General features: G+C 37.4%; 2 protein-coding genes across 3 annotated transcripts in view; one reads left to right on the top strand and one right to left on the bottom strand.

Moving 5' to 3' along the window:
- Nucleotides 1–3,436: 3,436 nt before the first annotated feature.
- Nucleotides 3,437–9,139, bottom strand: LOC117972941 (large ribosomal subunit protein mL48-like). Its single transcript, XM_034923462.2, has 8 exons — nucleotides 8,960–9,139; nucleotides 8,572–8,624; nucleotides 8,069–8,100; nucleotides 7,704–7,792; nucleotides 6,637–6,806; nucleotides 6,328–6,430; nucleotides 4,684–4,773; nucleotides 3,437–3,704 (listed from the first exon to the last, which is right to left on the bottom strand). The coding sequence occupies exons 1-8, from the start codon at nucleotides 8,978–8,980 to the stop codon at nucleotides 3,630–3,632; spliced, it is 633 nt and encodes a 210-aa protein (XP_034779353.1). The 5' UTR covers nucleotides 8,981–9,139; the 3' UTR covers nucleotides 3,437–3,629.
- Nucleotides 9,140–11,420: 2,281 nt separating this feature from the next.
- LOC117407118 (ras-related protein Rab-6A) overlaps nucleotides 11,421–23,061 on the top strand; it is a 30,935-nt gene continuing 19,294 nt past the window's right edge. Inside the window, exon 1 of one of the 2 annotated variants that reach the window (XM_034923725.2) lies at nucleotides 11,421–11,871. In XM_034923725.2, the coding sequence (XP_034779616.1) occupies nucleotides 11,802–11,871 (70 nt within the window). In that variant the 5' untranslated portion in view covers nucleotides 11,421–11,801. The remainder of the gene's footprint in view (nucleotides 11,872–23,061) is intronic. The other variant, XM_034923724.2, reaches the window with a different exon arrangement.

A 23,061-nucleotide genomic window follows, 5' to 3' on the forward strand; every position in this document is an offset into this window, starting at 1 on the left:
TTGATTTAAAACAATATATATATTTGCTCAGTTAAAATATACGTCCACCAGGTGGCACTGTGCAAAATAAATACGATTCTGATCAGAATGGGGTGAAGTTGGTTGGGCACAATTTATTTCAGCATTGAGTTCACAACCTGTACGATTTTGTTTCTCATACACCATTCAAGTGAAAAAAGGGCACTGCTGCTTTTTTATTACTTAGAAAAGACACGTGATGTTTCTTTGTATAACCCAAACCACAATCTGTTTTCTTTTGTGTTTTACTTCCAATCCCACTTTGCATCCAATCACTGAGTGTTTAAGCTTTTAGCAAAGTGAAGATATAGGGTACATGATTCCTGTCTTGATTCATGGTAAGATATACTATGATGCTGTTATGTCAGTTCTGCACGAATCCTGCATACACCTTCGTTCAGCGAGTCAATAGTATGCAGTAATGAGGGCTGGGGTTGTCTTCATACTGTCCTGGCTCATTGTCACAGGAATAGTCTTATTGTTTCAGATCATCTCTATCTTTAGATGACATGAATGGGGGACTTTCAAGAATGACATCATCACGAGAGGGGGTTGGGGAGTTGAGGGGACTTTCATGCAATACTTGAAAGTCTTCTATTCGCCCTCTGTCAACAGTCTACCTGGGAGATGCTGTTGTCTGTGCATTCATGCATTTTGTTTTAACGGTTAGTTGAAAGCTCCTGGTTGTTTTTAAAGTGCACCGGAAGGATCCTGGGTATCAGATACTAATGAAACAATTGCATGGGTTTAGCAAAGAAAATTCTCATTTCCTAGAAGGCAGCAATTACATATTCAGTTTTCTTGCAGGCAGCGCGTGTATTTCATGAGTTCACCATCCTCAGCTTTTTAGATAGCCATAAGTAAAACTAAACATCACGTAACATAACCAATTGTGAATGGATAGAATGGACTAAGTAGCAGCTGTGAACTGGAACGAAGGACATTAACTGCTTTAGAAACATTGATTTGCCGTTGTTGTAAAAAACTGTTTCAAGGCCAAATAAAAGGACTGGTTAATTCTAAAGCCATTGCAATAGCTCCTAAGACATATCTGTTTTGTTTTTTTGTTGCTGTTTTTTTAAGGAATTAACACTCCAGTACAGTATGATCCTTTTTACAGTTATCAAGTCGTGCTCACGGGCATTTCATTAGGGGATATTCACTGTAAGAGCCTACATTTTTTTTTTCGTAATATAAGAAATGCACTGCATAGACAATGAAAAGGGGTTATATATATATATATATATATATATATAGGCACTGTGCATTACACATAAAACTAATGATTAGTTAAATGTTACATATTCAATTAATTGAGATTAATTAGTTTTGATACCCTCTGTACTGTACTTTTTATCCTCTCAATTGAATAAGCTTGTATATTTTTCCAAACCAGTTTTTTGATTGAACCACAGAATGGTTTGATTCCTAAGAAAACCCCAAATAATACAAGTGCTTACATTACCAATAGATTTTTTAGGATATATTTTTTTCCCCCACAGTGTTATCAACCAGCAGCATTACTTAGTTTTGTTCAGATCAAAAACAGAGGTCTCTTTGCAGTTCTACCCAGTGATACAATCAGCTTTCATTCCTCCAAACAGCCACACATTTATTATTTATTCATGTTGTCTCAATAGTGTTTGCTTCTGAAAGGGACTTAAACAAGCACTGTGTTTACTGTCACAACCCATAAAGGTCAAGCTAGAAAAGCCCAGTGAGTCGCTGGAGACTTCCCTGACACTTTAAATATCAATATGCAATATTCCATTATTCAATATTCTTTGGCCAGTTTACATTCCCTTGATACTACACTAATTCCTTGTCCACATTTGTAATTACCAGTGCTTTTAAACCACAAAACTGAAGCAATTTATTTAAACTGTTGTACCAGCTATGAAGCTATGAATCTTCTGAACAGTAGAGCGATAGAAATAATTGTATTCTTATGAACATCATCAAGTAACTTTTTGTTTAGATGCTGGTTCTGAAGCCTGTTAGTTAGAGATCACCTTGCTATGGATATGGAAAAGAACTAATCTGAACTAGCATATTTTACTTGCTGTTTAGTTTCACTTTGTAGATTATTTTCTGTTTCAGTCATCACATGTCGATGACTTTAAAACTCAGAAGCTTAAAGTACCTCCGTGGCCTCAATAGAGTTCTCAGGAACATGTCTAGTTTTTTAAGTACAGCTGGTACGGCAGATGGTAACCATTAAACTGTCCCTTGTAACGGCCTGCCCCAAGCAGATGCAAGAAATACCACACAGAACAATGTGGTTAAAGCAGACATGTTTCTGAGAGCTCTCTTGAGGTGACATTGAGACTTTAAACCTCTGGAGTTATAAAAACTCACCCGGGTGTGAAGACTGGAAGGTAAATGATACAAAGTGACTCCAGACTTCAAGAATGCATTACTTAAGATGCGATGCTGTTTAAGATACATTCACGGTCTACTTCCTTGGTGCATTCTTCCACGGTTTAGCTTACTGTTGGCGCTATATTATCAAAAAGCATACCTTATGGAGTAACATTCAGCTTTGGGGACAAAAAAAATGAAATCTCTCCTGAAAAACAGGCCCATGCTGTACGAATGCTCTTGTTCCGCTTGCAGCAGCAGGAGGTTATAAACGACAAGGCCAATTAAATATGCATGCTTATTAGGTAACAACGTAACTGCATAATAACTACCTAAAATAGAATCATGCCCTGGCTTACAGACTGGGACTAGCACTAAACTGGGAGTAGCTTTCTTTATGCTTTTCGAGGTTTGTGAAAGTAGACAGATTGTTTTATAATAATACATTACTGAAAAATAATACTGATGAATACAATATTCATACCTGCAACAAACTTGGATGTAAATATGCATAATAACAATAAATAAAAAAACACAGTTTACTCAGGTTCTGTTCACAAATTCCAAATAATCAGCATGTTACTGTGAAAACGAAAGTGGTGTACGTTTCATTGGCATGATTTTGAGAAACCGCTGAAGAAAGGTTATTTTGTTCAAATTATTTTGAATATAAAATGGTTCATTATCGAAAGACGAACAGCATGAGATAATTACTTTCTGTGTATCCCATTTCACAATTCTGCATGCAATTTTTTTTTTCTACATTATCTACAAAGCCGTGTTAATAACAATACAAAACAAAATCGAAATTGAATGAAATTTCACACTAATACTGAAACAGAATTCGGTAATACAAAGAAATGTGATTCACCCTTGTATTATGCAAACACAAAAGCATGGGTTTCTGAGGTAGGGTTATAGAACTGGGACTGCAAGTTAATAATTTAAATAGCATTGTGTTTAAGAATAATGTGGTTCATCCTGTGCTAAAAACCTAGAAAGCCAAAAAAGGTTATCAGTCATCTTAAACATTCACAAAGCAAAATCAGTCCAATCATAATGTTTTCCCCATTTGACGTTTATTAAATATGCAACTAACTGACATGTGTACAGACATGACATGGATCCCGGAAAAGAAGTATATTGATTGTATGGACTCCTTCCACTTCAAAAGGTCAGACTATATGGCTGAACTCTGACCCGCCAGTCCGCAGAGGTGAGCTAACAGATGGAATCCAGCGGCTGTTTTCTCAGTTTATTTGTGCTATTAACTCTTCGAGTTCTGGACGAGCCTTGAACCGGGCATAGAAATCAGCCTCAGTGTGCTGGAGAAAAAAAATCATCATACATTACATAACAGCATAAACCCCCTGGTTCAGAAGCCATTGCATTTGAGATTATGTTTTACATGTTCAAATGCTGAGGTGGCAGTAAATACATTTGTAACAGTCCAGCTGTTTTTATAATTGTATCTGTTTTTTTAAGTACTTGCCACTAATCTGGGAGGCGCAGTGGCATGATAGTATTGTGAATTAGTAAGCTGTTGTTGATAAAGGCACTGTGTGGATTTTAGCGCAACCGGAATGCATTAGGGCTGTGCAAAAATGGCATTGCCTTTAAAAAATAATAGGCTGATTACAACATTATGGCGTCATTTATTAGGCAATAGTAACACGTTATTCAAGCCACAACATAGGTTTTTATCACAGACCCCGGCTGAGAATGGCCATGAAGAACTGAACACCCTTCCTTGACCTTATTACATATGCTGGTCATCATTTATTACCTCTCCAGTGGCACATTTTAAGACTTCAGTTCCACTGCAACAGAATATCTAAGACTACAACACACTGAAATTGATTTAATAGAAATGTATTACTGAACAACAGTCCTCTAGGAATGTGAAAAACGTCTGGCTTAGCACCTACCCTAACGTGTCAAATACTGGAATTTGTAAATGGCTATACATATGCCACAAGGACATTTCAGCAAGATAATAAAGATAATACAAGGGAAGGGTGTGTTGTTAAGTACATTATGGATGGTATAGAATACAAGGTGAAGTAAATAATGGTTATTATTTAATATAAAATGTTAACATCATTCAAAAACACATGGCAGAGACGAAAGGTCAATGTATTATATGCAGCTGAAGAATATGCTATAGCCACACAATTTCAAAAAGGAAGCAGAGAAAGAGCCCAGGCTGTGCAGTAAGCCATTCATTAATCATTGACATGTGTCTTTCTGTTAATGGATGTAGCTTTACAAAACCAAAGTACACGTGACTATCAAATCCCTTACCTCCTTTATAGAGAGCTGTACTCCCTCTGGCTGATTCCTCAGAAGGACCTCCAGAAAGACTGGAGCCAAAGTAGAACTTAAACCGCTCAGCTGTAAGAATTAAACAGAAAGAACAGGTTGCAAAGCACAATGCATTTTTTTATGTCTTATTTAATTTAATTTAATAGCAAGAAGCCTACAAAAGGAAAAATGTCTTATTTCAGTTTGCTGGAATTCCTGGAAAGCAGTGATTGCTTTGCATGTGTGTAGATTACCCAGCAGCAGTGCACTCCCAAGTTGACATGTTTACAACCTCATACAGCACGGCGCCCGACTGACGAGATGTAGCGTGGCGTACACAGGCTGGCATCACATTCTTTCAAAGAGAATTGGGTTTTGCTCGAATGCTGGAGGTTTTAGGATTTTGTTCCCTACAAATGAACCTGTCAAAATGCTCTCTGCTGCCGCAAATATAGGTAGCTGCCTACCTCTGAACAATAGGAGTCTACTTCTTTTGCAATGGGAACGGGTTAATTAAAAATCAAAAGATCAATTTTATTATGCAGCTCATACTGTGCACCCCTTGTTACATAATTAGGAATATGATCAAATTAAGGGTCAATAGAACCTGTAATCTCAGCCTTTCTGAATGCATAAAAGATTCATCTTAAGTATATACTGTATATATACATTATTATTATTATTATTTATTTCTTAGCAGACGCCCTTATCCAGGGAGACTTACAATTGTTACAAGATATCACATTATTTTTACATACAATTACATTATTTTTTTTTACATACAATTACCCATTTATACAGTTGGGTTTTTACTGGAGCAATCTAGGTAAAGTACCTTGCTCAAGGGTACAGCAGCAGTGTCCCCCACTGGGGATTGAACCCACAACCCTCCAGTCAAGAGTCCAGAGCCCTAACCACTACTCCACACTGCACCATACAGGTGCAATATTATGCATACAATCTGAGGCTGTAGGCTAAATTGAATCCCTCATATGTACTTTATAATTTATAAAGGCTGCTTCTCTCTGTTGCAAATCTGTTTCATTCTGGAAGCGACAGACCACTGATCTAGTTTTGATAAAGAAAAAACGAAGGTGCATGTAGCAGCTTTTAAATGTGCACCACTTTTTGTGAAAGGAAAGTAAAACAAATTTAATAACAACAAACGCACAGGGATAATGTAAGGATTCAACTGAATATCAAAGTTATTTGTCACAAGTTTTGAAACAGTCTGATATTCACTTCACAACAATGGTGTGAATTCCTCCTTTATCAGGTGCAGCAGCACATGTGGAGCATACAGCTACATACTGAAGTAATGGATAGCTTGTCAGGAAAGAGCGAATTGCTTATCTCTGAGGTGAGGCGAGATGTTCATGTTGGCCTTCAGTGGCATGTGGACTGACTAAACATATTGATTTAAGCAAGCTAGTACTTTAACGCCTTCCTCACCATGAGAGGCCATAGAGTTTAGCTAATGAATCTATCCAACAGTGATAAATTAACTTTAGAAAAGCTGTCTGTATGGTCTTCCTTTTGCAGCGTTGTGTTTATCCAGTGCTACATGATGCAGTCTCAGCAGTCAGCTGGTATCCATGCACTTCTTGCTGGTTAGTACACTAGCATTTCACTTGACTGCTTTACCTGCACAATTCTTTCATGTGTACTGAGAACAGCATCGGCAAACATCTTGGTGCCCTGTTCTTGCAGCAGCATTACTTCTGTGCATTTTGTCGGTAATGCATAGCTGTGAACAAAATGCCGGGAAAGAAAATGTATTATGGCAGACCACACTTGGCAATTTAAGTTTATTATTTGTCCAAATCTCACTGGCTTAAAACTATTTTTTGTAATCCCTGCTGGAAATACAGGGATATCATGGATAATAAATGTAGAATAGCGACTACAATGCACTGTTAGGTATTAAAAAAAAAAAAAAAAGTGTTGTATTACCTTTCGTCCACTTTAATCTTCAGCCGGTTACAGAGGTTATGAACATACTGAGAGTAATGCTCAACGATGGTCATGTCGTGGCCGGACACTTGCACATTCAGTACTCCATACTCCGTGTCTGTTCCTGTCTTGATTGCCTTCACCTGGAGCTTTTCCTTCTTCTTTTTGGGCTACACAGAAAAGTACACCGACACTGCTCACAAAGACCACCTTGCATCTACAACACTGCAGCTTCTGATCTTCTCAAAGGCATTTCCGCTGTCAAGACAATCATTTATTTTCACACGCTGAACCCAAACGACGAAGGTTCAAGCTACTGAACCCTGGAGGGTATGGACCCAGCCTGACCAATAGGGGGCATCACATCATGATATGAACTATCCCAGCTGACGCCCAGCCCACAGAAGCCAATGCAGTTCTCCCTGTGGGCCCCTAGGACCACCGAGATACAAATCAGCAAGCTCCTGATCGTATGACTCATCATGGTTTTTTTTGTTTTTGTTTAGATAAGTCACTTGGAACCCTAAACTTGCACATCTTATTCGTTATGCCAGTTACAAGACATGAATGCTTGTAATGGTGGCAGTATTGGAATAGTTTTAGGTAAAAGTTGGTCAGACCTAAAAAGAGTGAGTTAATGTACAGCTGACCATAATGCTATTATAACACTTTTCAAGTTGAGTGCTTGCGTGGGTTTGGGGGATAGTTTACATAATAATTTTTTTTTTTTTTTAAATGGTGCCCTGTTTAAGCATCCTGTTGTATTTAGCAGCAACAGTTCAACCCTGGCTTAAAACTTGCTGTTCATTTATTCTGTTGCCCCTTTACAGTGTTTGTAAGTTATTGAGCTGACCCTAGCAAACATTCCAATAGATGTTTCTTGGACCAGAAACTATTTCAAACACCATCCAAGAACATTTATGCACAGTAAATATGAACAGTTTATTAGCTGCCAAGTGATTAAACATGGTGTATATTTGAAAGGATTTACTGTTCTTTTTTAAATAGATCTGTCCTGAAAGGCTGCGATACAGAATGTCAGAAATACACATACACTGTTTGCTTACCACTTCTTTGGGCAGCAGGTATTTATACCTGCCAATACCATGGGTTGGCATAGACCGATACTGCCTCTCGCTGCTCTGCAAGACACATCCTATAGAAAAGCAAAATAAAAGCAGTTCATTTGTATCTTCTGCAGTGCATACTGTAGTAGAACCCACTAGTGACAGCAGACGACATCCTACTAAAGTAATACTTTAACTACTTGGACATTACCCAAGGACCACAGGTGTGCTACTGACTGATTTAGTTTCAGATGCAAATTTATGTAAAAGTACCATAATGAAAAAACTAAAAAAAACAGTAGTAAATCTTTGATCACAGTGTGATACACAAAAAAATAAAATAAAAAAATAAAATAAAACCTTACCTAAAACTGGACGAGGGTTTGAAACTGCTAGTCTAAAACACAGACAATAAAAAGAAAAGTTAATACATTAACAGTTAAGGAGAACAATGCAGTATTGCAGGGATGGCAATAAGATTTGTATTGCAGAGCAGATTCACCCACTCCAGGTTTTTATACAAGCTTGATTAGACACATTGGTAAAAAGCTCTGGTGAGTCTTATTAAACTCCTAGTAAAACCAGGAATGGAGCAAACTGCTATGCAACGGGAGACTTATTCCAATCCCTGTATTGTAAATGTAGATGTCAGCAAAGCATGAGTCCCTGTAGCTGGATACTAGTACTTTTGTGGATTTTTGCCAAGGTCCAACAATTAAAACATGTTTTAGAATAACATACAAAATTATTTTCATGTCAAACCTTGAATGCAGAAATCCTACATCACATATACAAACTCGAGAAAACAACCAGCTTCAGCAGAACAACACAGACGAGGCTTTTTACTCTAGAAGTCTACTGAACTCACCTCAATACAGAGACAGTCTGCTGTAACACCTTTTCGTTTCTTGCAAACAACGTCTGTAAAACAAATTTGAGAATATTGTAAACGATCTCGGTATGAATAATGAATAAGGTATACCTTGACATGATGGCTGTTTACGACTGTATCTTTATGTAATACCTATGTAACACCGTACTGTTCCTCCACGAAAGCACAGCGTTTTTAACACAGACATGTTTTCAAAGACAAAAATATTACCGTTTTCATACAATATAACATATAACATATAACATATAACACAACAAGAATAAAAGTGAAGTACATACAAACCTTCCAACGTGACCTTGTTCAGATCACACTTAATAATGTGTCCATTACATATATGTTAAAACTTCTACAACATTGCTGTTACCTTTGTCAGAAGAGGGTTCATCTTTCAAAAGCCTTCAGGATATTTATATATTATTGAAAAAATTAATACATTAAATGTTGAACGACAACACACACCATCTATTCTACCATGTCCGCCCGCAAAAAAAGAACGACGGCAACGAGAGTTCAGGAGATTCAGTTCCGCACTCCACAACCTTGTCAGACTTTCACTTCTGGACAGGCCAAGTGGTGGGACTTAAAAACAAACACATAGCATTCATAAGATTGGTCAGTTTTTTGTTTATAGGACACGTTTGGGTGTTTCCTGTAGTCTAATTAAAATGAAAAGTAAAACATATTTTAAATTAAAGACTGACAACGAGAATGCACAACAGCCAGTGCTTTGCTGTATACATTCATGAGCATCCTTTATACAAGATTCTAGTAATCGCTGTAATCTAGTAAGTATACAAAAATAACAGTAAAGTCATTTCAAGTACAGACAGGCAAGGTAAATGCACCACTTACTGTGAAAGGAAAATAAAACAAAGTTAATAACAACAAACTCACAGGGATAATGTAAAGATTCAACTGAACATCGAAGTTACTTGTTATTATTATTTATTTCTTAGCAGACGCCCTTATCCAGGGCGACTTACAATTGTTACAAGATATCACATTATTTTTACATACAATTACCCATTTATACAGTTGGTTTTTTTTTTACTGGAGCAATTTAGGTAAAGTACCTTGCTCAAGGGTACAGCAGCAGTGTCCCATACCAGGGATTGAACCCACAACCCTCCGGTCAAGAGTCCAGAGCCCTAACCACTACACCACACTGCTGCCCTGTCACAAGTTTTGAAACAGTCTGATATTCATTTCACAACAATGGCGTTCATTTCTTTACCAGGTGCAGGAGCACGTGAGGGTTGAAGAAGGTTAAGGTTTAGTCCTTTATTTCAGACAAACGTCTCACAAAGTAAAAGTAGATGTGCTATACAAGCGCCTCTTGTGGTAAACTTTTGAAGGAACTTCTAAAACATCTCAAACATTTACTATTGCATGTAGTTTCTTGTGCAGCTGAAGGTTAATCCCAGTGATGAAGCCTATCATTAAAGTATTTCACTGTTTCGTGGAAAGTGAGATTTGCTATTATTCATACAATGATCGTAAGTCACTGTAGACACTTTCATAGAAAAATAGCATCGGGTCGAGGAAATGTATTTGTTAACCATTAAAATGGTTAAGGGCAGGGCACCGACCTTTGAAGTGAATCTGAGACAAGGCGGCACGCTTCAGAATTACATACAAAGCAAGGCACTCAGTGGTTAGCCTCCCTCAGGGCGCTGCATTGTAATGGCAGGCCTGTACTAGCAAATCACAGCATAGAAGAGATGCCAGACTGCATCAAAAGGCCATTGCTTGGTGGTTTGGTGGGAATCCAGAACAGTTGGGAACGAGAACAACAAATTCCCATCTATAGAAAATATGAAAGATCCTAAGAATTGTTCTATATGTATTTAGACTGATGAAATAAACACATTAGAATAGTGTTAGTAGTCATAGTAATATAAGCAGTACTAGTATTGCACAGTAGCAATTGGTTTGTAACTTTTGGAGTTTTTATTTATTTTTTATTAGTTGTCCTAATACTTTATTATAACTATATGAAAATACGTGTACATAAAGACAATTTGTTTTATTTCTCAATCCGCGTAACGTTGATGATGTTGGCACCACTGACTAAAGTTCCCTGTGACGTTGTTATGAAAGGCTGAGACGTGGCGACCTCAAAGATCAACCAAACCCTGTTCGACTCACAATCCCGCCTCCTTATATTGTTCATTGGTCGACCAGGCGTATTTTAACCATTGGCAGATATCCTTACCGTTTCCACAGTCAGGGGCATCAACAGTTGCATTCAGTCCCGCCTCTGTGAGCACGGCTTGTTCGGCTGTGGAAGTTAGGGATCGGAGTTCTGCCATATTAGTTGTGGCACAATGACTGTCCCAGTACAGTGAAGCATGCTGTTATAACGACACAGTAAAGCAATGCATCGTCTTTGGGTATGAAATGTAGCCACTGTAAAATTACGGAACGAAACGCAATACATTGCACAACACAACTGCTTTAATGATAAAAAAACAACATCAGCCAAACTGCAATGAATACATTGATCAATAGTATCTATACAAACATGATAATAATAATAATAATAATAATAATAATAATAATAATAATAATAATAATAATAATAATAGCAGTTACAAACACCTTTACATTTTACACTAAACAATGTTATATAGTGCATGTACAACAGTAAATATAGCCAACTGTATATTTTCTAACAATGAATCCCACCCAATGAATTGTTTATGAGCACGTATCTTTTGTAAATAAAATTAAAGTCAATTGGGTGAAAAAAAATGGAATTCTGAACGGCACACATTTTTAATGCGATTCTAATTGTACTTCAATCCCATTCGCACGCTTTTCTGCCACACCCAGGATGGTAGCCGCACTGTGACTCCGGCAGTCGGCAGATTGGCTGAGAATGCAATCCATCAGCACGACGAGTACGAGACGGTTGCTGGGTAGCAGGGTAGGCTGTAGCGAGCTCCCTAGTAACACAGAGTGGAGGAGGGTGAGGTAATTCTGAGACGATTCTGCTGCACCGAGACAGGCACACTGGCAACAAAGATTTGTGGTTTAACGGAGGAAATAAAACAGAACGAATGTTTAGAATTTACAATAACTAAATATATCAGTTATTAACTGGTAAATATTAAGCATACAAAGGCGAACTGTTACTTTACGTCTGAACTTTAGAAGCTAATAGTGCCTGCCTGTTCGCTCGCTTCTGCTTGAATATTGCAATCATGTCCGCGGGAGGAGATTTCGGGAACCCGCTGAGGAAATTTAAGTTGGTGTTTTTGGGAGAGCAGAGTGGTAAGTACTGGCTAAAATTGATTTTTTTTATTCGTGCTTGTATTCATCTAGTATAGCTCTCTGGCTGAATGCAATGCTAACAGTAGTCCCTGGTGTCGATTGCGTTTTGTCGCATTAGATGTAAAGAAATATCTGCTTTCGTAGCAACAACTGTCTGCCCCGGTTAAGGAAACGAAGTCAGGCTAGTGTTTGTATTGGGCAGTTTGTATTGTTCCTAAATTTCAATATATATATATTGAAATTTAGGAACAATATATATAGTGCAATATAAGTCTAACACACCGGGTAGCGTTCAGATTAAATCAGCCATACAAATATCGACCCCCTACCCTCCCCAACTATATACACTGATGTCATTTAAGAAATTAGATTAAAATCAGATCCTGTACATACTGTGTAGGGATAAAACCATGCTCGTCTTTTAAATGACCTAGGTAGAGCGTAATAAAAACACACTTTAATTAACATTAGAACAAGCCGAGAATCAACAGTGATCACACTGCTAGCAGAGGATCGTGATTCACACCCTTTGCAGCTTTGCAAGTAAATGCTTGTTGCATTGGCTGCCTGGCACCCAAATAATTGTGCATTTTAAAAATGAAAACAAATTGAGCCATTCAAGCAGCGCTAGTAGTAATCGCCAGAAGAAAATCAGATTCTGTTGATACAGATTTTGTTTAATTTTTACAATCTGTTGTAGACATTGCTGTACGGTGATTTGGATGCTGTATGTACAGTAATTGTCACAGCAATCACTATTCTAGATAACAGCTCTTAATATGTCACAATTGTTTTTATAATCGAGTTTTAGTTTACACCCTAAAATTCTCTTTTTCTGTTTTTTTTTTTACAAGCCTGCATTATTGCAAGCCTGCATAATTGCTAAATACCAAGCAGGGCGTTGTGACTCAGCCTAGATCTTACTCTCTCTACCTGTCTAGTCATAACGTTAGTGCAGCATCATTTTGTACATTAAACACCTGATCAAAGGACCATTTTAGTTAGCTGTAGATGTTTTTTTTTTCTTTTTTTTTAATGCTCGCTGTTTTATATAAAGGTAGTATTTTGTCTATTCGATTCCTGTTTGTTTTTGGTTAATCTATTCAGAATACTGGATGTATTCACCATTCACTGTATTTCAGTAATATGACCCTATTCTTTTATTGTATGCCTGTACACAACAAATTGTATCACAAGGCATAAATATTTTTTGTGTTGAAGAACCAAGATTATAACCCAGATCTCCCAGGTACAGAGGGGAAAATCATGGCTTACTGCAATTTGCACAGGCTGTTCAAGGCCTGTGATTTAACATGAGCTGCAAAATGAAATGGATTTTTCTTGCTATATTTTCTCTTCCACACCATGCACATACTGTAATGTAAATGTTGAGCACAAAAGTGACATCATCTTACATTGGACATGCTTTGACATATTTGGTACCAGTTATTAATGTAGTGATTGGCTCAATTTTCACCATCTTAAGACTCATTTTTTACCTGTCATAATCCACAGTACAAGTCTGTATCGTTTTTCTGCCATGCAATTGAGCAATAAGTTATTAATATGAGGATAAGCTGCTGTAAAATTCAAGGCGGTCCACTTTTTGAGAGAAGAATCAGGAAATACATTATATATATATATATATATATATATATATATATATATATATATATATATAATTATTTTTGTCCGCACTGGAGAGGCGAGGTTCATTTGAAACCAAGCCAGCCTGATGTGATTGATTATGAATTATTTAGTTTTGATAGATGTTGGAGGCTTTAGATCCAGACCTCCTGGAAATGACTAATGTAATTCCAAAAATAAGAAGCCAAGTTAGATTTAATTTTTGTTTAAGTGAAATACTCGGCTCTTTAATACAAAATCGTGAAGACAGTTTTTTTTTCTCCTCATGTTAAAGTCCCAATTCCTTTATGCTTTATAGAAGAAATTCTCCCATGTCTCATTTGCTGTTTTTTACAAGTACCTTAATCTGTTCCTTTGGTGAAGTAGACCGCCTCCATAAGTGCTCCCTTGCATTAGGAGGTTTTTAATATTTCATTTTTTTTAGGTATTTGTTAGAGCCTAGCATACAAGAAAGTTGCTGTAGATCTGAAACCTAAAAATAAAGGAGTTTTAATCCATTCTGGTATTAGAAAACAGGCCTACTGCCTGGCAAGCCAAACTCAGTCTAAATAGCATGTCTTATAAGGCGTGACCTCCTTATAAAAGGAGGATTTTTTTTAAAGTGGCTAGTTGTTAAATCCTCCAAGTACTTGGTGTTTAGATTCATCATAAAACATATATTTAGTGGCTGGCTAAGATGATGTCTCATTTTCAGACTACAAACATGATTATTGTCTACACACAGAACACACAGGTGCTTGGACAGCTGACATGGTTTTCCTTTAAATTGACAACTTCCTTTAAACCCGACCCGCAACAGTGGTCACAATGTTGACAAACATACAGGTGCTTCATTAAGGGATGGGAGGGGTTGGGTCTCGGCTTTGATTGGTTATGGTTGGTTGTCAGGGACCGTCTTGTTAAATTGTAAAGAAACTCTAAAAACATTTGTTAGTTTCAGACTCTGGTCAGTATACTTAGTCTGACCGTCTGTCTGTCACACATATCTGAAGAAAGGTTAGATGAAACTTGTTAAGGACAGTCTAGCACGAGTCATTGAATCCAGGGTGTATGGAGACACTTTATATCCATCTTTCCGAATATATTTACAGTTACAGTTTTTACATATTTATCTCCCTGTGTTTTTTTTGCTTGGTTGTCATGAAGCTTCTGCATTGGCAGCATTTGAGACTGAGAATGGTAATCTCTATCCTATCTACAGAGCACGGATAGCACATTGGTGTCCAGTGCCAATAGTGTGATGGGTTTGTTTAGTCTTTACAGCCAACAAAGTCATTTCAATTGTGACATAGGACCAACAAACCAATTGAACTTGTAACATACTGTAGGCATTCAGCAGTAACATGCCTGTGCAATAACTCTACGCCTCCCTAGCTCCTGATATACTTTATTTATTTTTTAATGGAAATGCTGATTAGAAATTTCACAACAGAAGGGATGAACTCAGTATGGCAAATGACTATACTTGTTATAATCCTGTGGAATGCGTTGAAAGAAGGATTTTTGGTCATTAAGAGAGTGGATTTCAGTCATTTAGAATGGATAAAGATAGTGGACTCATTTTGAGAATCCTTGATGGCAGTTACCATTATTAATGTGGCAAGTTCATTAGTCATCCAAAAAAATGGTAACCGCAGAACGGAGAAGGGAACTTCATAACCCATGCAAGCGCAAGACTACTGTTCACTGAAACAGAAAAGGTAAACTTGGATTACCTTGTCATAGGTGATTTATGATACACACACATTAAACTACTGCCCACAGTGGGATATGCAAATCTAAATGATGTACCGCCTCATAACTCATGAGTTATATGTAGATTGGCTATGGTTGTCTAATGACGTTATAAATGCCAAATAACTGTCATTTACTGCCCATTTATGTGTACATGATGCAGTACCTTTATAATTTCTACCCAATTAAATTTGATCAAATAGCCTTCAGTATACTCCTTAGCTGTTTGGCAGTCTTAAACAAACCAAGATCGTGTTCTTTAGTACCTGTGCAGTAAAATATAATAAAAGGCAGAATGAATTATAACAGATTGATGTGTAAAAAGCTCACTTACTCCAAGTTCAAATGAAAGTACCATTAATTATACATAGAAATCGAGCAGTCAACCAGTGGTACCCACTTAACCGTCTAAGAATGACATGAAACATTCTCAAAGTGTTCTACATTCTACCAGAATACTAACTGCAAGTGGAACAATGTGTACCACAGTGTAAGAGGGATTACACTGTAGCCCAAAATCAGCTTGAACCCTTTGCCCGTTTCTGTTTCTGTTTTTCAATTTGATGGCGTGTCACATTTTGTGAAAGATAGTCAAGTTGGAAGACCTCCTGAATTTGATTGATTTTAACATGGAATGACTCAAAGCATTTGATGAACTCGAATGTAAACCATCTCTTTAACATCTTTTTTTTTTTGTCGGAATGTGAATGTTTGCCACTGGTTTTTATCTTTATCAGGAGTCTTATGAAATGGTTCCAGAGCGAGTCATAATTTTACAGCTTGTTTAAAAATGCAAACAGCAAATATAATAGAAGCTAGTTTGGAGGAGGAGTTAATTAACTTATTTAAGCACTGTCTGAGATCAGAATTCCTGTGTGGCAGGGTGTTGCGGCTGAAAGTGTTCTGACAGCCTTTTAAAGAAAAGAACAGAAGAGGTCAGCAAGTGAAATGAGGATTAATAATGAGTGCTGGCTGTGTGTAAAAGCTAGACGCAGCCAGTGATTATTCTTTATCAGGAGGTATTGAAAGACTTTGCTTTACAATGAGGCTATAAGAAATGCGAGCAACAGGGAGTAAATTAAAGACCCTCTATGTACAGTGAAACGGATAACATGACAACTCAGCCAAGGTAAGTGATTGCCCCAAGATTCATTTAACAAAAGAAACCTATTTAAAACCAAGTGACCTCTTTAAATGGCAAGTGTATTTTAAAATGATTAATTATATATAGTTTTTTTTTTATTATTATTGCAGCCCCACAGTTTTATTGAAATGTAAATCATGTACTTCATTTCAATGCTCATGCAAATCAAATTGTGAATGCCCAAAGATAGACTGTGGAATTGGGGAGTGTAGCAATGCATTCTACTGGAGTTACACAGTTTTCCTCTCCCTGCGGCATTACAGCAACCAACAAAACATTTACCAGTTCTAAAAACCCAGAAGGGCTGATAACTGGTTGCGCTAGTTAGTATTGTATTGTACAGTAGCATGTGCACGTGATTGAATCTTTATTGACAGCATCGTTTTGTGCACTTCAAAGCTACACATTCGTAAATAAAATAAAAAATGGACCATCTATTATGTGTTGTTTCACAGAAATATAATAAAATGCAAAGGACAGCATGTTGTGCTCCCTTGATCACTTTTCTTTCCTTGGCATTCCATTCACAGCAGGTAAACTCTATTTCTGTGTTTGCACTCTTCATATGCCTTGGATTTTAAGAGCACAGTCATTCTGTGACATTGTCACAAGGGAGCTTATAATCATTTATGAAATAAAATCTACTTACAATGACTTTTGGATTTTAGCAACATAAGTCAGTTCAAGTTGGGAGGGTTTACAGTGTACAACAGAGGTGCTGGTTCCCTCCCCAAAACCTTCCTGATTCATGCTGTTTGTTTGCAGTGTCTCTGCTTGTTGACTCAAGCTGGTGCCTGTGCATGGAGACTGGAGACGGGTGACAGGGTAACAGAAATGACAGCATCAGGGAAGCTGGGCTTAGGACCTGGACAAGGAAACTGAGGCATTTGAACAGTGAGATTAAAAAGGGGATTGATAATTGAACTGCTGTATGATGGAGTAAAAACAACATACTCTATGCTGTATGAGAAATTATTTTATTGGTTTTTATGCTTCGTAAAATGTCACTACTAGCTTTAGATCTGGTTAGTCTGTAAAGAGCCTATGCTAAGCTCACCATAGTACTTTTTTGTGATGTCTAAAGTAAAATATCATTAATAATGCCTGAGACATCGTGCTGCAACCCAGTACTAGAAAAATGCATTATGGGCTACACAAATGCACCTGTTTGTAACTAAATCTAATGGAGTGGAAACATAGCAGCTGTTAAACTGGTTTAAGCAGCTTTAATACTGCACAGTGATGTTCGGAATTTGGCAGTTCAATGAAGAGGGAAAGGGAATTATTATTACAATGTGTTGCAATCCTAGCCTGCAATCATTTTTCTATGCAAATGGACTTGTTGATCTGATGCTGCTGTGATTTACAGTAGAAGAGATGCACTGACCGTATCAGTTCAGGGCCAGTCGTCCAGTTTCTTCTGTTAGTTTAGCCCCTCTGCTATATCATTGTTGTGCCGTGAATCCGCATCAGCTGAACCACCAAGTGCTTTAAAGGATTCCTGTAACTCATAGCTACTGGATTGCTTGGGGTATAAGGATGTAAGTGTTAGTTCTATTAACCTAGCTGTGAGCTCAAACCCAAATGCTTGGTGTTGCAGAATTTGCATTGATCAAGCATTTAAAAGAGAAGAAAAAGATGCTTTGCACAATGGAGAAGAAGTAGAACATTTTTATTTTCTTCTAAAACACTTTAGGATTCATTTAGAAATGCATCAATGAAAGCTGGTAGCACACTATCAGTCTGCTCATATTGAGATACAAGGAGGTGTGGTGTTGCTTTAGTGTGCAAGCTGCTGGAGTTACAAGTTAGTTCCAGTTGGATGCACATCAGATATATTAGCTGACTTATCATCTGAAATGTATTGCACAGAATGATTTGCACCACAATGCCAGCCATAACCGTGATACAGTTTTAATGCAATTTAAAGACCTGGATCGATTCCCTGCTTTGTGTCAGATTTGGACCTTTTGTTCAATCCCCACCTTTACTGTCAGCAAGTTGCAGAGGTTGTGACTCAGTGGCTCAACCGAAACCATGAGAGTAGCCAAAAAATGAATACAGAATTAAACAGTACCTGCTTGCGCCGTCTGCCAGTCTAATTTTAAAGGAAACATTACTTGATTTGTTTTTCGTTGCACTTAAACATTTTAGCAATCATCATAAAATATGTTAACGGCAAGTGACGAGTGTTTAGTACTGTATATTGGTTTCCCTAAATACTGTAGATAATTGCCCCCTCTTAAAATAGGCAAATGATTTTAATAAGCAAGCCCACAAGGGCATTGGCATCCAAAAAAAAAAGTTGGCCCCCAGCATTGTGTGACAGCTGCCTTGACAGTCATCGTTGCTGAAACTCATTTGCAAAGGCCTGTGAAAGGAGGCGTTTTTATCATTTTGATCGACCCAGAGAAAAAAAAATAGCAAACGCAAATGTAAGGTTCCGTTTTTCTAGGATAGTAGTAGCCTAAACATGTAGAAGTAGAGGTGATGAGATGCATGAATGCAGCGGGGGATACGTTCTCTCACATTGGAAATTGAATAAGATTCCCATTTCCATCGCACTTTGAGCCAAGGCAAGGTCTGTCACTACTTGAAAGCTTCCTGCCTAATGTAGCAGTTATAACAATTAATATTCTGCCCAGTGGATTGCACACAGCAAAAGCAATGTCTTTATTCACTTATCATGCATGTGATATTATTTTCCTGGTGGTATTGTGAAGGCCTTGGGAGATGCACCAATGCTTTATACATTCATGAAGAATGAAAATGCTAGAGAAAGTATCTCCCTCTGCATTGACTGTATGCATGTAATTGCCTCTATTTCCATTTTTTATTTATAAATGCATTTTAAGTGTAGAATTTTGCAGTGTTGAAAGAACAGGTGACGGAACAGCAAAGAAGATATTTTTGTTTATAATTTTGTATTTGCTAAAGAAGCTGGCACCCAAGCTGCTCTGAGGGAGTTTACAAAGGGTGGGTCAGTAAACCTTGAAGTGGTTGTAGGGAACAGTTATATTTTGGCCCAAGCAGCAGGACTGGTAGTACAGAAGCATTTTGTTATAGAGGAAATACCAGTATTTTGGAAGGTCAACATACCAATTGTGACGATGCAGCAGCTCTGCAGATGGTGGGAGTAAAGTACTGAAGGTATATAATGACCAGCAGGGCTTTTAAATAATTCAATCTACCAGGAACAAAACGGAAGCTTATAATTGCAACATTAGGATGGGCAGCAAGAATAGAACTGTGCGCACTAGAAAGATTTCACAACTGAAAGAATGGCAAGCTGATCCCATTTACATTGACCCAGGTGTCATCACTGATGGACAGTGGCGGTATTTGGATAAAAAAAACAACAAAAAAAAAACGGTATTGTTTGTTTAGAGTTCAGCGACTCTGGAGTTAGTCTATGTCACACATTAATGTCCTGTCCTGTACTGTAAACCTGTTATACTCTTGGCTGGAAATTGATTCTAAAACATGGCTATTTATGACATCCCCTGAATTAGCTAACGTTACCTTTTTTTATATCTTGTATATCAGGAGGGGAGGGATAGATGAGTGCTGACTGTATGTACTACACGCGCTTTGAAATACTGAATTCCATTTTTATGCCTACAATAGATGTCTTTTTGCTTGCATTTGTGGATACTGGAAACTAGAGCAGGGATCTTTTTTGAACTGGAATGTATGAACTTCTTTGTAAAGCAGTCAACTAATCTTTAATGCTGGTTCATTCAGTATGAGCTTTGAAAGGGAAGACAGTACATTGATACAAATAGGAAATTAAGCTACATGGGTTATTCTAAGTATCCTTGCTATTGAATATTGATTTAGGAGGTTTATTATAAAACCCCATTAACAAGGCAGTGCGACCAGGTTGGTTTCTTACTCCTTTGGGAAATGCACCTTTTAAATAATTAAAGCTCAGTTGTCAGATGTGTATCCATACACATTTCTTTGTTTCATTGTTATAATGCCCCTTGCAATACTGATCATCACATTTTGGAACAGTATACTAAACAATATCCTTTTTTTGGTCTGCTGGATTAAAAAATTGACACAAAATGCACCAGTATTGTGAATTGTTCAATATGATAGTACAATTTGAAGTGGTTGATTCAAGTCGCGACAGGGTTGCTAAAGGACTGTTCAATTTTCATTCTCTGCAAATGTGTACATTTTCGTAAAATTCAGACAAATGTACGGTAACCAATCTTTCACATTCCACTGTACATATCTCTTCAGTAGTGTTTCCGAGCTCTAGAGCTTTGCACCCTATTTTTGTCTGTTACAGAAATCTCCATTAGTGCTTTTTTCAATGTATGCCAGTATTTCAGTCAGTGCCCTAATGTACTGCCTAAAACACATCAACCTAGAATGCACTCAAACACAATGATACTGTGCTCTGCTGGCAGGTACCACCTCCCTTTACTGCAATAAATAGCAACATATTTCACTGTATTCAGTAGGGAGCAGTATAGCTGAGGCCTACCGTCTTCTATGTACACTCAACCTGGCTGGCTTACCATAATGTGAGTGAAAGTAGAGAGGTGGAACGGAGGGGGGGTAGTAATTAATTGTCAGCAAGGATCTCAAGAGTAAAATTAGTGTCTCGGGATAAGGCTTTCTGTTTTTTTTCATTTCCTGAAACTGCATTATCTACAGTTCACCTCTTTATACTCTAAAGCTGATTTAATGTGGGGCTACAATTAAGAACAATACCAGCTAGATACTTAATTAACTGGTAAATTTACAACTCGGCATTCAAATATAAACATGTCGTTTTGTATGTCTCAATGCTTGTGGGAGGGTGTGTGGGGAGGTTGGGTTGAGAGCTAGGAGAAACCAGGATAATTGCTGTATCTGAAAACAAAATTTGGCAGATAATTTGCTGAAAAATGCTATTTGTACTTGTTGTTTATTTATTAGTCGTAAATGCGACTAGCACCCTCAAGACAAATTTGAGGTCAGTAGTAATGACACCTAGAAATTTGCCAGTGGTAGCAAATTAGTTAAAAAAAAAAAAAAAAAAAAAAAGATGGACGACTTCTCGCCACCATACTGGCATTGATACCAATCTCAGAATCCTGATCTCTTCGGCCACTGCGATTTAGTTCCTGAAAAGCCCCTTACTGGACTTCTGGGTGGTTGAAGATACTCGGCCTGTGGGCTTGTGCCTCACACCCAGGCATGCGTAAGATATCTCTTACCGCACACCCTGTCATGGGTTATTGCTTACATCCAGCATCAATCTCTACTTTACAAGGGGCTATTTAACAGCTGAACCATAATATTTGAAGTGCTACTGTAACTCTTCAATGTTGTATCAGCTAAGTATATACAATTGTGGCCAAACGTTTGCATCAGCTAGAGGTTTACGATTTGAGACCTAATCTAAAAAAGAAACTATATGAACATAATTTAGATATTTTATTGAACATCATACAATCAAAGAAACTACTAAATAATATCATAAGTCCACACTATTTCATGCTAGATTTTAAGATGTCAGTATATGGAAAAACTACAAAGTGGAATGTAATTCAATATGTTAACGTAACATTGTTCAGCAGGTTTCATTCAACTTTATGAAGCAAAATTGGTTATAATTCTATAAGGTGATACAAAACCTTTGGCCATAGCTGTATTCATTTAACAACAAACAGTTATTAGAGGGGGTGGGGAAACCACAAAAAATCACAATTTTTTGTTTTAAAAGATGATGAGCTTCGAGGGAACATGCTAAAATGTATTTAAACTGGCATTTAGACCCAGCTAAGAAAGCAAACCTTATCCAGTCATAACTGTGTTGCTGTTGGGAAGAATACTTCTGTCTGAATATAAAAATATCCCTCTTTTTTTGTTATTTATGTTACTTTAAATCTTTGCTACAATTATGGCACTTTTATCACCAGGAATGTCAACATATACTGTACTGAGATCCTGCTCCTGTGATTTTTTTATTTTTTTGGTGATGTTGCAGTCACATTTTCTAAAGCTCCAACAGTGACTGCAAAATTTAAAAGGAGAAACACGTAGCCTAGAAACACATGAAGGTTCTATTTTAATACGCCCCAGATGTGGTGTAAAATATACTTTCCTAAATCAGTAAAATTAAAAAAAAGTCATCTGTCAGCTAGAATGTGTCTCCTCCCGAGCCTCTTTAAAGCTGTACTGTAAAATGCATGAACTGCTTCTGTACCAGCAGCACACTGCCGTAGTCATGAAGCAATGAACACCAGTCCGCATTGTACTGTACTGTAGATCAGAATATCAGACGCCTTCTCTAAATTGCAGCCAGTAAATACTGATATAGGCATCCAAACTGTACATGCTGGTATTGCAGAGGAAATGTTTGTTCAAAAATGAGTTTACCTGTATTTATAAATTACAGTAAAAAAAGAAAATCTTTACTTAGATGCGTACTGGATTCCTTTGTTGCATTGGAAAGTAAAGTACTAAATATTTCTGTAATTGTATGAATTTATCAAGCACACCCCCCTGCTCTCAGTACTCAATGCTGCATTGCTTTTCCTGGTGGAGAATTCAAATACCAGTGCCTCATAGTGACATCTGTTGGAAGTCAGACCGACAGTTATCTTTAAAAGTGCTTAATCGAGGGAACCTTGTTCTGTTTTAGGAATCAAAAAGATGAAATG

This window comes from Acipenser ruthenus, chromosome 9 (genome assembly GCF_902713425.1).
Source record: "Acipenser ruthenus chromosome 9, fAciRut3.2 maternal haplotype, whole genome shotgun sequence".
In the NCBI taxonomy this organism is placed as follows: Eukaryota; Metazoa; Chordata; class Actinopteri; order Acipenseriformes; family Acipenseridae; genus Acipenser; species Acipenser ruthenus.

What these genes read in the sequence shown, in the direction of transcription:
- LOC117972941 (XM_034923462.2), bottom strand. Translation starts at nt 8,980, where the DNA reads ATGAACCCTCTTCTGACAAAG. An exon ending in AAACCCTCGTCCAGTTTTAG is followed by an intron (nt 7,793 to 8,068) that starts GTAAGGTTTTAT and finishes GCTTTTCTATAG; the next exon opens with GATGTGTCTTGCAGAGCAGC. An exon ending in TACAGCTCTCTATAAAGGAG is followed by an intron (nt 3,705 to 4,683) that starts GTAAGGGATTTG and finishes TTTTTTCTCCAG; the next exon opens with CACACTGAGGCTGATTTCTA.